The sequence below is a fragment of the Ochotona princeps genome, chromosome 7 (assembly GCF_030435755.1).
Source record: "Ochotona princeps isolate mOchPri1 chromosome 7, mOchPri1.hap1, whole genome shotgun sequence".
Classification (NCBI taxonomy): Eukaryota; Metazoa; Chordata; class Mammalia; order Lagomorpha; family Ochotonidae; genus Ochotona; species Ochotona princeps.
In genome coordinates this window covers 60,459,487-60,475,873 of record NC_080838.1, presented here as the reverse complement: position 1 = coordinate 60,475,873, position 16,387 = coordinate 60,459,487, and the positions used below count along the sequence as shown (strand labels likewise).

The 16,387-nt window shown below is 38.0% G+C and overlaps 1 protein-coding gene across 1 annotated transcript in view; it reads right to left on the bottom strand.

The window, feature by feature from the left end:
• The window catches only part of PTPN13 (protein tyrosine phosphatase non-receptor type 13), a 188,933-nt gene that overhangs the window by 143,368 nt on the left and 29,178 nt on the right, over window positions 1–16,387 (bottom strand). The window contains exon 2 of the mRNA XM_058667102.1: window positions 5,286–5,405. Coding sequence (XP_058523085.1) covers window positions 5,286–5,400 — 115 coding nt within the window. The 5' untranslated portion in view covers window positions 5,401–5,405. The remainder of the gene's footprint in view (window positions 1–5,285; window positions 5,406–16,387) is intronic.

The window sequence follows — 16,387 nt, the reverse complement described above, 5'->3', positions numbered from 1 at the left end:
CATAGAATTTATTGAAATCTAAAATTTGAATTTCTTCTTCAGTAAAGTGCTCAAATCTTACTGGGTTGCCTATTTCTTGCTATTGTATTTTAAAAGTTTTTAATATATTCTAGGTACGTAGCTTTTATGAATTAAATCATCTGCATAATTTTCTTTTATTATTTTAACAATGTGTGTTTAGATGAATATTTTAATTATGATGAAGTACATTTTGTTTCATTTTATAGATGGTATACTTTTTGTCATATCTAAGAAATCCTTGCCAAATTCAGAGGTCCCATTATTATTTCATGTTTCTTTTAGATGGAAAATCTGTCTATGTCTCTTTGCCTTTCAAATAATGAAATAACATGGAAATAATAAGATTTCAACCTTTTTTTTAAACTTCTTCAAGGTTATTTTAGCTACCTGTGAAGTTCATTGAGCTTCAATATGAATTTCAAATTCAATTCAAGGATTTAGATGAGTTGTAAAAAAACAAAACAAAACAAAACAAAACAAAATAAACCCCAAATCCCCTGCTAAAATGCACTGGATCTATATAGGCGAATTTAAAAATTCTACATCTTAATAATGTTGAGTCTCCTGACTGAGAAATACAGCATAACTCCCCGCTTATTTAGGTCTTCTTAATTTTACTCAGCATTATATAAAGCTTCAACATGTTTTTTTCATATGTTTTTGTTAGGTTTATTCCTAATTTTCCATATTTTAAATTTTCGTATTTTTAACTATTTCTAAGTGGTATTTAAAATTTTCTTTTTCTTTTTTGTAGTGTAGTACATAAACCTATGCCCTGTAATGTTGGCATCTCATGTGGAGCCAGTTTCAGTCTTGGCTGTTCTGCTTCTGATGCAACTCCTGGGAAAAGCAGCAGCAAAGGGCCCCTGCCATGCATGTGGGAGACCTGGATGAAGATCTTAGCTTTGGGCTAGCCCAGTGATGGTTGTTGCAGTTATCTGAGGACTAAACCAGCAGAAGGAAGAACTACTGCAGCCAAATGAGGAATGAACCAGTACATGGGAGATCTTTTAGCCTCTGCTTGTCACTCTGCCTTTCAAATAATATATGTATATTAGAGAGAGAAAGAGTAAATATTCTTAATCTAAAAGATATCTGGCTCTCTTTCAAATAAAATAAATACCCAAAATCTAAAACGCTTCAAAATTTAAAATTTTTGAACACTAACATGACATAATGAATGGAAATATTCACCCTTAACTCCATGTGATGATTTGTAGTGAAAACACAAGTGCCGTAAACATATTGCATAAAATTATTTTTAAGGTATAGGAAACATATATGAATTTTATGTGTGGAGTTGATTTCAACATATACATGCAACCAATTTGAAACCCCAAATCTAAAATACTTCTGGTCCCTCCCAAACATTTCACAATGCAGAAAGACCCTTAATGCAATTCCTCCAGAAATTTTATCTCAAAACCACATTTTAACTTAGTTATTAAAGAACAGCATCTAGGTATAAAAGTAAAATCTAGATATCTACTATTTAAAAAATCAAAGTTATAGTCTAATACATACATAAGAGGTGAAAATAAAGGAAGAGAGAAATTATACGTAAACGTTAAAGGAAAATAATCAAAGCTAGCAATCAAGCTAGATAAAATTTAGTGTTAGCAAGAAGTAAAAATAGTCTTTATACTGATAAAAGATCCAGACCATTTATTTATATTAGTCATTAGTTATTACACATATTACACAAAATTACATGCAATTACAGAAGACATCACAAACATAATCACAGGGGGAGAACTGAACTTTCCTAAGAATCTGATAGCTATACAAAATACTAAAGTATACAAAATTATAAAAAAGCAAAAAATACCAGTTTAAAGGTACAGACATAAACAGACTTAAATTACAGCCTAGAAACAAAAAAGAGATATTCTTCTCATGTGACTAGACAACATTCACCAAGACTAGACACAAGGCCTAAGTACTTAGACCTGAGTTCAAGTTCTATGCCTGATTTCATTTGTCTGTTGATGCTCACTGAGGGGGATGGCAGGTGATATGGCTAAGTGGTACATTCCCTGCTTTCAATGTGAAAGATCCTGAGTTCCTAGCTCTTGCCTTACGCTTGGCCCAGTTCCAATTGTTGCAGGCATCTGGAAAGTGAACCAGCAGATAAGCAATGCTCTCCGGCTTGGTATCTTCCTCTCACACATTGTCCCCCTTCCTTCTCAAAATAAATAATGATTATAAATGTGTGTGTTTGTGTGTATAATTTTAGTTAGAATTTAATGTTTCTTAAAAGTTTCATGATTTTCTGTCTCTAAAGAGAAATATATTTGAAGGTGGTCTCTTTCTACAAGATCAAGATTAGATATCACTATCCTATCAATAACAATCACAAGATTTTTATTTTAACCCTCAAAAGCCTTAAGTTGGAGGTTGGCATGGTGTCATAGCTAGGTAAATCACAATCTGAGAATTGGGCAACCCATAGGGATGTGGGCTCATGTCCCTGCTGTTCCACTTATAATCCTGTTCCCACCTAATAGCCTGGCCCAGTCCTGGGTGATGTTGTTTCTTGTAACACCAGTGTCCCATACAGCTGCAGATTTGAGTCCTGGCTACTCCACCTGCAGTCCAGCATCCTGTTGATGCCTGGGAAAGCAGTGACAGATAGTCCAATTGCTTGGGCCCCTGCATCCAAGTGGGAGACCCAGATGGGACTGCAGGCTCACGGTTTCATTCAGCTTGGATGCTGCGATCATTAGGGTAGTGAACCACTGAATGGTTCTGTTTCTCCCTTTAACTCTGCTTTTGAAACACACAAAATATTTTTAGTAAGCCTTAATTTATTCTTGGAGGCTCAAAAAGATGAATGAATGGATAATATTTTTGAAAAATGTTTTAAATCTTCCTGTGGAAATGCTTATTTCTAGCCTTCTATTACAGGCTTGTAGTCATAGACACAGGAGCAATACATAAATTCAAGATGATATAGGCCACAAGTCAGTAACAAAAACCAAAGTGAAGACTTATATAGCAGATACAGAAACAAAATGAACCCAAGAGAAAAAAAATCATCTTCTAGGAGACTGCTGAATTTTAACCACATTTCCTCCCCAGCACTTCCAGCTTTATGAAAGATACGTGCTGAAGAACTAAGATTACCACCATTAATCCCCAAATAAGCAAACTAATAACTGTTTTATTCTAGTTTGTTATCAAATTCAGGAGAACTTACGGGGAGAAAAAGACATTGTTATCAAATAAAAAACATGAAAAATCATAGATCACGGATAAACTAAATCAAGTGGGTTTTTTTTCCTTTAAATAAGCAGACATTTCTAACGGCCAAAGCAGCCTACTTCAGTGCTCCTGTGTTAACTGACCTTACTCTGGATGAGCCTAGGCACCTTAAACAAACCACTCCATGGCACACTATTTACAACATGATTGCATCACAATTTTATAACACATCTAGTAAATCTTTTCATTTTAGTGTGCCAGTGTTATGGAATGATTGCCTCTCAAGCACAAGAACTTAACATTTGCATATTTAATCTCTATTTATGTTGCGAAATTTGAAAGAAGGAAAAAACCCGTAGGTACTTCCAGTATACAAGATGCTTTATGTTCTATGACTCACACTTGGGCAGTGATCCTGCCATTAGTATAATCAAAAGAGTTATTCTCTCTTCCTCCCCTATACATCTGTAGTATTTATTGTCTCTGTCGCTCATTTGGCATAATGTTTGGAAACGGTAAATGTTTCACATCCATTCGTCTGATGTGAGTAAATGCCTTAGGGGCAACAGTGTCACAGTCTACTTATTTGGTTCTTCCACGCAACACCTCACAAATAGGAGATGTTACTGAAATATACTGGCTGATTGACTCTTGTTAACTAACTGGCTAATGTCACCAACATATCTTTCTTCCAACAACACCTCTGGAGCATGACTTTCCGCTCTGCACTTAGCAGTGACTGTACTTTCGAATTTTCTGAAAACTTAAAGCGAAGCACACAAAGCAACAATGTCTAAAACACAGCCACATTTTTGGCAAGTGGTGCTAGATAAAATAAATAAATATATTTTATTCAGATTAATCTTAATTCCAATGAAAGATTTTCAAATATTTAGGTTACAGTAGTCCCAAGTAGGTCTTAATGTTTTGTCCTAGTTCCTACCCCCGGATCAGAGAATATCAGGAGCAGCAAAGTTGCACCACCTGATCTCAACACTCTTCTCCTGTGGTCTAGACTCTCTTATGTTCTAGACTTTCCCATGTTAGCAATTCTATGTTATAAATGGTTCTCAAACTTTTAACACACATCAGAATGTTCTAGCGAGCTTGTTCAAACACAGACTACTGGGTTTTACTTCTTGAGATTCTTATTCAGCAGGTTTCTAGTATGGACCCAAGTGTATTTCTAAGTTTTCAGGTAATGATTTTGCGGCTGGTGTGGGTATCTGACTTCAAAAGCTATCATTGTGAATCCTCATCTTTTATGTCATGTTATCTGCCTGATTTGTTTATTCAACCCAATTTAGAATCTTATTTTTCCTTTAGATGAAGCTTGATTTCTTTATCCATTTTAATTAGTTATTGGTTTTGACAGAAATAACAAACATCACTTTCCCATGAATATTTTCATGATGTTATAAAAAAATTTTTTTTGGACGACCAGAAAGTATTCTTCAAATTTTCTTGTTCTATAATAACACAAAACCATCAGCCCACATGATCACGTACAAGGAAGGGGAAACCACATATTCATCCTACATTATTCCAATTTAAGTAATAAGAATGAACATGCTACTCTCTGACAGGGATATCTTCTTGGCTCCTTCTCACTGTTAACTTTTAATTTTCTGTAAGATCTTAGCTCAGGTGACTTATGCAGGGATCTTTCATTTCCTTCCTCAAGTCTGAATCAAGTCCTCCTGTTATGCATTCTCATAGTGGTTGAACTCCTTTTTAGTTTTTGTCATGTTTGCATTTTTCCCATTTGTCTAAAGGAATATTTTACTAACCACTATTTTTCACATTGGGCTGTAAGATCTAAACAGAAAACAAATGTTTCTGGTTTTGGCCACTATTATACTCTCAGTGTCCAGTGTAATATCAGACACACAAAACAGAATTCAAAATCATGTAGATAAGAGCTTAGCTTTTTTACCCTGACAGATAACAGAGGTATCAGTTTCCATGCTCTACCAATGGCACAGGAGCTGAATTAAAATGTGATCTGTGCCCCTGTTCTGTTTTTCAGCGATCCAATACTCATATTAAAAGCAACTTACCTTTTCTGAATAATTCTTGGAGACTTTCAGCACTTTGATTTAATACAGCCCATATTTCTTCTTCCTGCAGTGGTCCGCCCCGAACTTCCAGGGCCTCAGCTAGTGACACGTGCATATTACCTGAGAAGCAAAATTAGCAGTTTACATCAGCAACTTAACTTCACTTGCAACAGCTCTATAACAATGGGGAACTCAGCTCTATCTACCTAAATTTCTCACTATGGCCTTCAATCTAGTTGTAATCCTGTAATCTTTAACTCCTTAAAGGGGATAGAAAATGGAGAAGAAAACCTTCTACACAATCACTTGCCCTGCCATGGGCTGAGAGCCTTTATTCCCTCAAGGGCTATTTGACTATTTTAACATAATCTTTGGGATTATCCTTCGATTTCCTGAATTTCAGCGCCCAACTGCAGTTGCCTTAGCAGGGCAAGATCAAACGGTTCTGTAGACCCTATATGTTCTGTGGGTCAGATACTCTCCACTCCTGATAAATCAATGGGTTCTGCCTCACAGTGGTGGCTACTTGACGGGAGAAGCCACAAAACCCAGGTACCAAGAGGCAGCAAAATGCAGCTAATATACCAAAGCAATCAGATTCATCCACAGGCCTTTTCACATTTGTAGGTTTCTTCATATCCATTCCAGTTATAGATTAGAGAGGATCAGAAAGGAGATCCTGCAGCCATGTTAGGTAAAAAAAAAAAGGGAATAAAACAAAGGGAATTTCTTCCGCTCATCAATTTACTCCTATTATCACCAATTCATTTGCTCTAACTGTAAACTTTGCACTAAATGGAACTATTTCTAGAGTCAGCTTTGCTGTTAATTTAACGCTTGCACCTAGGAAAGTCATTTTACTTCTGAATTTCAATATTCCATCTGTGACATGGGAATAGTAACAAAAACTCAAATGCTTTTTGAGGTAGCTTTGTAAGGAAAGATATTATACTTATTACAATCTAAGATGCTACAAAAAATAAATGGGTAAAAAGATGAGAAAAGCATCTCTGTTAACGTTTCTCTACGACCAATTTTTTTTTCCAATGGCATCCAATCAAGCAGATTATATATTGATCAAATGTAAGGTTTTTGAGAGGCTCAATAGTTCTATTTTTATTTTGGAAGGGGAAAAACAGCTAGTCAAAATCCTCCTATGTAAATATCCTTAAATTGATGCTCCTCCTCTCTGCCCTCCCACCCCCCCCCCAAAAAAAAGCTTTCTACAGTGGTTGTTGAAATTTCTATTCCAGACCAACCAATTTAAGCATAATGTGTAATGTTTATTTACTGGTGGGCAGAAGCAAATGTGACTGAGAAAGCAGTTAAACACTTATCTGTGATCCAGTCCCTCATTAATTTGAAAAAATTAATCTGCACAACTTTGCTTTATATAAAAGTTGACTTTATTAATTAATAAGAAAACCTAATATTTTATAGTGATTTACGTTTATAACACTTTATTAAGACTGAACAAAGGGTAGGCCAGCTACCAGTGAGGCCAAACCTTGTTCTTTCACTTGACTCTTCAGAGGACATTTTACGCTTCATGTCTGTTTCTGAGGGGTTGTCTATTTATAAGTGCCATGAAACAGTTGAAAGATTAAAAAAAACTAAGAGTTTTACTCAGCTTATAAATAATAAACGAGATTATTTTCCCAGGCAACCTCACTACATCAAGAGTTTTTAACTCTCACATACTTCATGAAAGCACCTTCACTCAAGAGAAAAGGTATAATCTTCATTCTTTTCTCAGACGTGAATTATCATCTCCCACATGACACATGTTAATAAACTGGATATTTCATCAGAGGTATCAAGATAGTATAAGCAATCAGATATCAACATGACTTGTAAGAAAGACTAGCCTGTAGCAAATTTCCAAAGAAGCAGGTCTGAGAACTGGTTAGACAGCTTTAAAGCCTACACACAGGACATAAAAAGTGGAGACAAGATTGCACAAGACACTTGTGTTGATTTTCATGCCTCCTACAAACTGGGATGAGTGGAGAAGGTCTCCTTTCACCTCAAGCCTGCGAAACAAACTTCAAGGGAACCCCTGGAGGGCTTGGTAGTGCTCTTTGGAATCAGAGTGCACAGGGACTGATGTCTAACACACGTGTAAGGAATCTAAAAACACTGCTTTCACCCAAGGTAGCAGCAAGAGTGAGAGGAGTGGGCACACAAGAGAGACGGTGCATCCTGTATCAAGACACAAACTTCTACATGTAGGGGAAGGAGAGAGGCAGAAAGTAGGACCACAAAGAAGGCCAGCCCATAGTTACATAAAACCCTACCCACAGGACAAAAATGTCTTTAAACTTAGTGGTGGTAATGGTTATACAGATCTGTGCACCCAGGGGAGGTATGGTTTAAACTGATGAACTGTGTGGCTTGCCCTCAAAAGGCTATTTTTAAAATGGCACCCACAATATCCCATGGAGTACCCAGAGTACCACCAAGAAAGAAGGGGGGATGAACATGAGAAGAAACATAAGAGAGAAGTAGAAACGCAGAAAGAAAAATAGGAAGAGGTAGAACTAGACTTATTACTCCTATGGGATAGCTGAGAGACAAGCAGCCAAGGATCATGAGTTTACTGAGGACTGACCGATTGAGCATATACTGTTGTAGTGGCAGACTCTGAAAACAAACAAAACAAAAAAGCCTACTTCAGAAAATGTGTCAGCCTTAACATATGCAAGTTCAAAATGAGTAAAACTATTTTACAAAAGGAGTCAGATTTTAAAAAATTTTTGCTTTTGCCTTTTTTTCCTGAAGATTTATTGTTGTATTGCAAAGTCAGATATACAGAAGAGGAGAGATAGAGAGGAAGATCTTCCATCCAACAGCTCACTCCTCAAGTGGCTGCAACGGAACATGAACCAGCACCCATATGGGATCCCAGTGTGTGCAAGGCAAGGACTTTATCCATGAGGCTACCACACTGGGCCCTCTATCTCTTTTCTAAACACGGTGTTAGATAGTTTGGGCAACATATATACAACTTTTTTTAAATATTATTACTCATTCATTATCATTATAACATCATAACAAAGGTTCTGGGTCACAATAAACATAGCTATACTATTTATATACTATTCATTTTTATTTTCTTAAATATTAAAGGCTTTATAACAACTAGAAAGTTTTTGGAATTGCAGAGAGAAAATACTTCTACTATATAACTATAATCATTATTACAATTTTTGGCTCATAAGGGTATTAGTGTCATGACCTCAAAACTGTGTCCAGAGAATCAGACAAGGCCACAGATTCTCACACTTGACATTTTAACCCTGAAGGACTGTGACATTCATTCACAAGCACATCAAAGTGACTCAGAACATATTAACTGAATCTAATCAAGTGATATAATTTGTCTGGGAGGTAGACTAATTAGGAATATTTAGCTTAAATCTAAGGAAAGGAGGCTATAAAAACATGCTGTTCCAAGAACAAAGCAGCTTAAAAATACTCATGCAGTTCTGTATGCCAGTAGTTCTGAGTAAGGATCCACTCAGCCTGCTGGCTGAAGACTTACATGGTTATTAAGAAAAACCACAGTGCATTGAGAAGCGAAACCTCCAACACATCTTTTTAAAAACAATTTGTGAGAAAGATGAGGCAGACAAGAAACAGAGAAAGAGAACACCAATTCACTAGTTCAATGTGCAAATGACTACAACAGTCCCTGGGCCAGGGTCAAAGCTGGGAGCCTCCTGTGTGGGTAACAGGAACCCCACCACCAGAAACCTTCATCTCTGCCTCCTAGGCTCTGCAGGAGCAGGAAATGGATGAGGAGCAAACCCAGGAACTCAAATAGAAGACACAGGCCACGTAACCACTAGGCTGCACGTCCATCGCTGCAAGCATCTTCTAACACAGGAAAATCCACAGTGTACACACACACACACACACACACGCACACACAATTTTGAGATGCAAGCCCACATTATCAGTGTTTATTAAAATTAAAGAATCTATGCATACATGGTATTTTAGCTAACAGAACGAAATCAGAATAACAGAATAGCCTTGTAATTTCAATTTGAAATAGAAGAATTGTGAAAGTGGGTGAGATTTAGATTTTGAATGTATATAATCCACTAGATCACGTAAGAGAACTTAGAGTTTTGTCATGCATAAACTTTACTATATAAGTTCATTCATAGAAAACTTATCTAGGTACTTGGCAGGATTTCCTTCCAACTACATACATGAAATATTTTAAAAGTTGGCCTTTAACAGACCAGCACTGTGCAGTAACATGTTAAGCTAGCACCTGCAATGCGGACATTCCATATGGGCACCAGTTTGAGTCCTGGCTGTTCTATTTTCAATGTAGCTCCCTGCTATTGCACCCAAAAAAGCAACAGAAGATTGCCCACATCCTCGGGCCCTTGCACTCATGTCAAAGATCTGAACGAAGCTCCGGGCTCCTAGGTTTGGGCCTGGTCCAATTCCTGCCATTCCTGTCATTTCAGGAGTGAAGGTTCAGAGGCACGTTATCTCTATCTCGCTCTCTTTTTCTCTGTCTTTTAAAAAATAAAATAAATCTTTTTTTAAAATGGCTTTTACAGGCCTGGTGGGGGTTATGGGGAATTTCCCCAATTAGGCTGCAGCTCCCACTGGTTTACGTGAGGACCGAGTATGAAGTGGGTAGGATCGAGCTGGATACAACACCCATTGGTTCAAGTGGAAGACAGAGCTGGAAACAGAACCGACCCAGCAATTGCAATGACCAGCATGTGCATAAGCTGTTTGGGGTGACGGACTGTGCCAGACCCTGTACTGGCAAATTCACACAAGAATCAGGTTTGGGATCATTTCAGATGCAATTTTTTTGAAGATCCCTCCAACTGAACTGCTGATCTCAGAACCCCAACCACGAAGAGACTATGTCAGCCAAGGGATTCTGAATAGGTTTCATCGCGATTGAAACAGCGAGATTGGCAGTAATTCAGAACTGTTGAATTATCAAAACTGCTTGAGCAGGACCTTCAGAGCGTGCCTCACATCGGGGACCTGGGATGGGTGGGAGGCTGGGTGGGGCTTTTCCCTTTCTTTCTCCCCTGACCCCAGATACGGGGGGGGGGGGAATGATATTAGTGTGGAAACAATGGTCTTACCCACTTTCCTGTAGCCCTTGACCCTTTGTACCCTAATCAACTAAGTAAGATCATTTAAACATAAATAAATAAATAAATAAATAAATAAATAAGAAAAAATGGCTTTTAAGTCTTTTCATTTTAAAATATTTATGGAATTTTACTTAACTAAAGTGGAAAGTGGATTATACACCAAATAAAGGTTCACTTAAAAGGGATCATTAAAATTTTCTAATCTACAAGGAAAAAAATAATTACATTGATCTCAAAAGCTTAAGAACTAGGCTTTAAAGTTTTTAATAAGTATATTCATTTAAATATAAATGCAATAAGCATTTGTCAATAAGTAAGTTATTTAGCAATACTTTGAAGATCATTTTAAGTTTGTTTGTTTGCTAATTTATGTTTGAGAGAGAGGGAGAGAGGCTTCCAATGCCTGAAATGGTCAGGACTAGCCTAGGCTGATGCTCCAAGAAGAAGTCAACACAGGTCTCCCACTCAGCTGACAGGAACTAAGTGGATTTGAGCCACTGTTGCTGCCTCCAAGGTTCTGCATCACAGTAAGTTGGCATCAGGAGCTGAAGTGGGCACAAACCCAGCCTGGGACACAGGAGTGTTAAGAGGTTATCTTTCGGGCTCGGCAGTGTGGCCTAGTGGCTAAGGTCCTCGCCTTGATCCCATATGGCCGCTGGTTCTAATCCCAGCAGCTCTACTTCCTCTCTATCTCTCCTCCTCTCAGTATATCTGACTTTGTAATAAAAATAAAATAAATCTTTAAAAAAAAAAAAGAGGTTATCTTTCCCACTGGACTGGACTAGACAACTGTCCCTGTTTTAAAACATTACAGAAACAAATTGCTGTAATCTAGGTTAGATGATGTTCTCATTGGTATGACATGTGATCCATTAAAAAAACTAATACATAAGATTTCATCAAAAATCAAAACTTATGCTATTTGAAAAGGATTGTTGAATAGAAAAACAATCATAAACTAAAGCAAAATTTTGCCAGTCATGTGATAAAGTATTTGTATCTAGAATACTTAAAGAACTCTCCAAATTCAGTAGCAGTAAAAAAAACAAACCATTTTCTTTAAATGGGCAAAAGATTTGAAAGTATACTTCACCAAGGAGGATATGTGGATGGTAAATGAGCATACAAAAGAATGTTCAACATCATTAGTCATCAGCAAGATGAAAATTACAATGAGATACCATCACACACGGATCAGAATAGCTCAAATGAAAGACTTCCTAAGGGTTGACAAAGACGCAAGGGAAAGAACTCTTCTACACTACTTCTGGAGGTGAACATGATAAAATAGTGCCTTATGGAAAACTGTTAACACAGTCCATTTAAAAAGTTACGCATAAGGAGATTTGTATGTTACCTGTTAAAGTTGCTGTTGGTTTTGTCTTGATGATTATAGTAAAATGTAAGAGAAGAAAGAAAAATGGAAGGAGATGCTGTTAAAGAGAAAGGAATCAGGACTGGAATAGTTTGGAAATGTTCATCCTCTTCAAATAGTGAAAGATGTTAAAAGTTGGAAGCAGATGCCAAAAGCAGAACAAAGAAAAAGATGACCTTTTGCTAAAATTTCAGAAAGGCCAAAAAGTTATTCAGTGCACACAAAAAGCCTTTTCAGAATTTTAAGGGCCTCTAGTAAGCTTAAGAGTTGTCCCTTAACAATCCCAGTATATATAGAGAGGATTATTTTGGAAAAACTTATGGGTGCAGCTTTTGTCTGGTGTGGTGTATCCTAGTGAAATCTGCACAAAAATAGGGTTTTTGAGAAAACTGCTTCAGCATGAACACAGCTAACTTGTATTGAAAGGGATGGAAATGATATAAAAAGCATATAAAATAAAAACAGGCTATTGGATATGCATCCTCCCTCTCCAAAAAAAGCTGGCAGGAAGAAGGCTGATTGAACTATTCCACTACAAACATATGCTTAAAAAGGGGGAGGGGCCGGTGTGGTAGCTAAAGTCCATGCCTCCTACGCACTGGGATCCCATATGGGCGCCAGTTCTAATCCCAGCAGCCCCGCTTCCCATCCAGCTCCCTGCCTGTGACCTGGGAAAGCAGTCGAGGACGGCCCAAAGCCTTGGGACCCTGCATCCATCCACTGTACTCCTGACAGACGGATTTTAAGAGAATAGATTTACATTATCTGCTTCTACTAAATATGTGGCAATTTGCTATACAGAATCCTGATACAAGTACAGGATAGATTTTGAGTAATAAAGTGAGGTCCTTCCTTATACTCTTAGAATGAGGTTTTCTAAATGACACTTTCAGACAATTTAAAGGATCTCATGTCAGAAGGAAAACTCTGAGTACTTAACATTAGCTTTCCTGTCACAAACTTCCACTTCATGTTTTGACTGGCAAAACAATTTGCATTGAGGTGCTTTTTATCACCTGGTAAGATGAAATAAAGTGAAATGTCCAGGACGGCCAGAGCTCATCCCACTGCAAAGCGAAGGAAAGTAGTCAGTGATACTTTACAAAAGTATTACTGTAACAGGCAATATTTTGGTGGTTATTTTCTTACTAACAAGCGAGAAACAAGAAGCAGAAAGTAAGGAACATCATCCATTCAGCAAGTCCCGGAAGTTGAACATTACAGGTTAAAGTGATGTCCATCTTCACTGTTTTCTCTAAAAGTTACCAAATTCCAGAAGTTTGAAGTGAATTTATACCATGGTTAAAAAAAATAGAATAACAAGTACACTTCAGTTTTGATTAGAAAGTAGGAACAATTTTGATTTAGAGAAAGTAAATCAAGTAAAAGCCCAATTAACTTTATAAATCACAAGCATAATAAATCTACATTTACTCTAATTGCAACAATTTCTACTTAATTTGAGTCAATTCTACCCAAATTGCTTCACTCTAAAAGTCATTTGTATACTACGAATTTTCACTTAGATATGCTTTATACAATTCAATTTTTAAAAACCCTACCTTATATATCTAAGTAGTTAGATGAGATATTCATACTTACGTTGCTTTAAAGCTTTATTATTTCATCTTATTTGAAACTCACAGAGACAAGGACAGAGATTGCTCTTCCATCCAGTGGTTCACTTGTCAATGCCCATAACACTTAGGACTGAGCTAGACTAAAGAGTCTAAAACTCAGTCTAACTCTCTCTCGTACACGGATGGCAAAAGTCCTATTACTTGAACCATCATCGGCTGTCTCCCAGAGTACACAGGAACAGGAAGCCAGAGTCAGAAGTGGAGCACAGGAGCTGGCAATTCAGACGTGCTGAGCAGCATCTTGACCATAGCGCCAAAGGTCTATCATCAGTTCCACTCTGTTAGTTTTATATTATTTCACAGTTGTGATAATCAGATTATTATTTGTAATTTAAATAATGACATGACTTCCAAGAATTCATAATTTTTTAAAAAGATTTATTTTATTTTTATTGGAAAGTCAGATATACAGAGAGGAGGAGCTACAGAGAGAAAGATCTTCCGTCCAATGATTCACTCCCCAAATGACCTCAACAGCCAGTGCCATACCGATCCGAAGCCAGGATGCAGGAACCTCTTCCAGATTCCCCACATGGGTGCAGAGTTCCAAGGCTTTGGGCTGTCCTCGACTGCTTTCCCAGGCCACAAGCAGAGAGCTGAATGGGAAGTGGAGCTGCCGGGATTAGAACTGGTGCCCATATGGGATCCCGGGGCGCATTCAAGGTGAGGACTTTAGCCACTAGGCCACGCCGCCAGGCCCAAGACTTCATAAATTTAACATTGAAATATGTAGTCTGGCTTACTTAGCTTGTAGCTATCCAACTAACTATAAAGATATGTTTCTGAAAACATTTTTTCAAACTTACAAAAACATCACTGCCTGCGTGGTGGGTGCCAGGTCTGTGAGACCCACTTAGGCCTACCTGTATGGTGGGTGCTGGGTCTATGAACCTTGGGAGCAGGCATCTGGCAGAACATGGGTCGCCTAGTCTGTGTCCGTTGGCCTGTCTATGTGATGGGTGGGTCCATGAGCCCTGGGGTTGGGGGATCCGGTGGGACCTGGGCCACCTGGTCTGGGTCCTTGGGCCTTGGGTTGCCTGGCCTGGGACCTTAGGCCTGCCTGTGTGGTGTGTGCCAAGTGTGTGAGCTCCAGGGGAGGGATGTATTGAAGGGCCTGGGTTGGCTGGTCCAGGACACCGATGCCACTGAGTAAAGCCCAGTGGCTTCCCAGTGGTGCACTGGTAGGGGCTTGGTGTGTGGGGATGCAAGGAGTCTCGGGGATGGCACAGGTGGGGACGTATGGGGGCCTAGGGTCCATGCTTAGGATGGGTGGTCTGACCGTGGGAGTGCATGTTTCAGAACTGGACCTCCTCAGTTGAAAAGATGGAGCAGTGGACAGTGAGCACAGATGTACACGGAGGATATGGCAACCCATTGGAACCTGAAGAGGACATTTGATACCGTAGCAGAGGAAGGAGGGCAGAGCAAATTGGACAACTACCCAAATTCAGTGATGACAGCAAATATCTAGGCAAATGGAGACTCTAATAAGGTCAGGTATGTCGGTCAGTAGACATTGGAAGGATGTCCTCATCCTTGGATTGGTGAGACCAACAGCACTAGAGAACTATTGAAAAGACTTAAGCAGAACCCTCAGAACATGCTCCACATCAGGGACCCTGGGTTGATACTAGGTGGCCATCCCCCAACCCTGGGTACTGGGGTAGTTGGAGGCTGGGTGTGGCTTCTCACTTTATCTCCCCTGGTCCCCCGATACAGGAAGAAGAAAAGAAAATATGGAAATCATGGTCTCACTCACTTTCCCCTAACCTTCTATCCTTCCCATCCTGATCAATTACGTAAACGTCACCAAAAATAAAAATTAAAAAAGAAAACTTACAATATTCATTTTAATTAAATGCACAGTACTCATACAATAATTATAAGAATGACTAATTTGCTTTTAAGGCAAAAAATGGTAGTATAATTCTAGATAAGTCACCTAAGTTCAATATTAGTATATTAGAACTGATATATATTAATACATTAGATGTATTCCTTTACAATTTACATGTCAAAATTCTGACTTTAATTTCTGCTAGCAAATCACCTATTAACTCTAATCAATGCCACTCAATGTCAAAGTTAACTTTTTATTCACACAATTTCCACTTATGCTTATAAAGCTAGTATTAAGTATATGCAGTTTCTATTGGAGATTAGCAAGACTTTACCTAATCAGTTTAAACAGATGACTCTTAAATCTTTGTTCTTGAGACAATGATCTCTTGAATCAAATTCAACAGATCTAAAAACAAATCTTTCTCCAAATCAGTCATTCTCACTATTCCAAACAGATTAATAGGACTAACACTATTACTAAGTTCAAAGTTCTCATCATTGGTTTTGTCACTAATTGTTGCTTATCCACTCTTAAAAAAAAAAAAAGAAAAAAACCCTATTAATATAAAGAGAATATCGGGCTAGCATTGTGGTGTAGGAAGTAAAGCCATAACCTGCAATGCCAGCATCTCTCATGGGCACTAGGTTCAAGTCCCAGCTGTTCCATTTCTGATTAAGTTCCCTGCTGATGGCATAGAAAAAGCAGAAGATGGCCCAAAACCTTGGGCCCCTGCACTATCACAGCAGATTCAGAAGGAGTTCTAGGCTCCTGGCAATGGCCTGGCTCTGTCCTGCCTGTTGTCGCCATTTTTGTATTAAATTGTGGATTGAAGATTTATATATTTTTTCTTTCTCTTTCTGTCTTTCTCCTTTTCAGTAACTCTGTCTCTCAAGTAAATAAATAAATCACATACACACATGATTTTTATTGAACTGTGTGGTAACTGAACAATAAATTACTCAGAAGAAAGAAATTAAAATAACCAAATTTAAGGGTTACTTTATTAACTGAAATGATATTTTAGAGACACAAAGCAGGGAAGATTTTAGAAAGGAATAACGTTGGGCCTGGCATAATAGCCTAGTGGCTAAAGTTCTCGC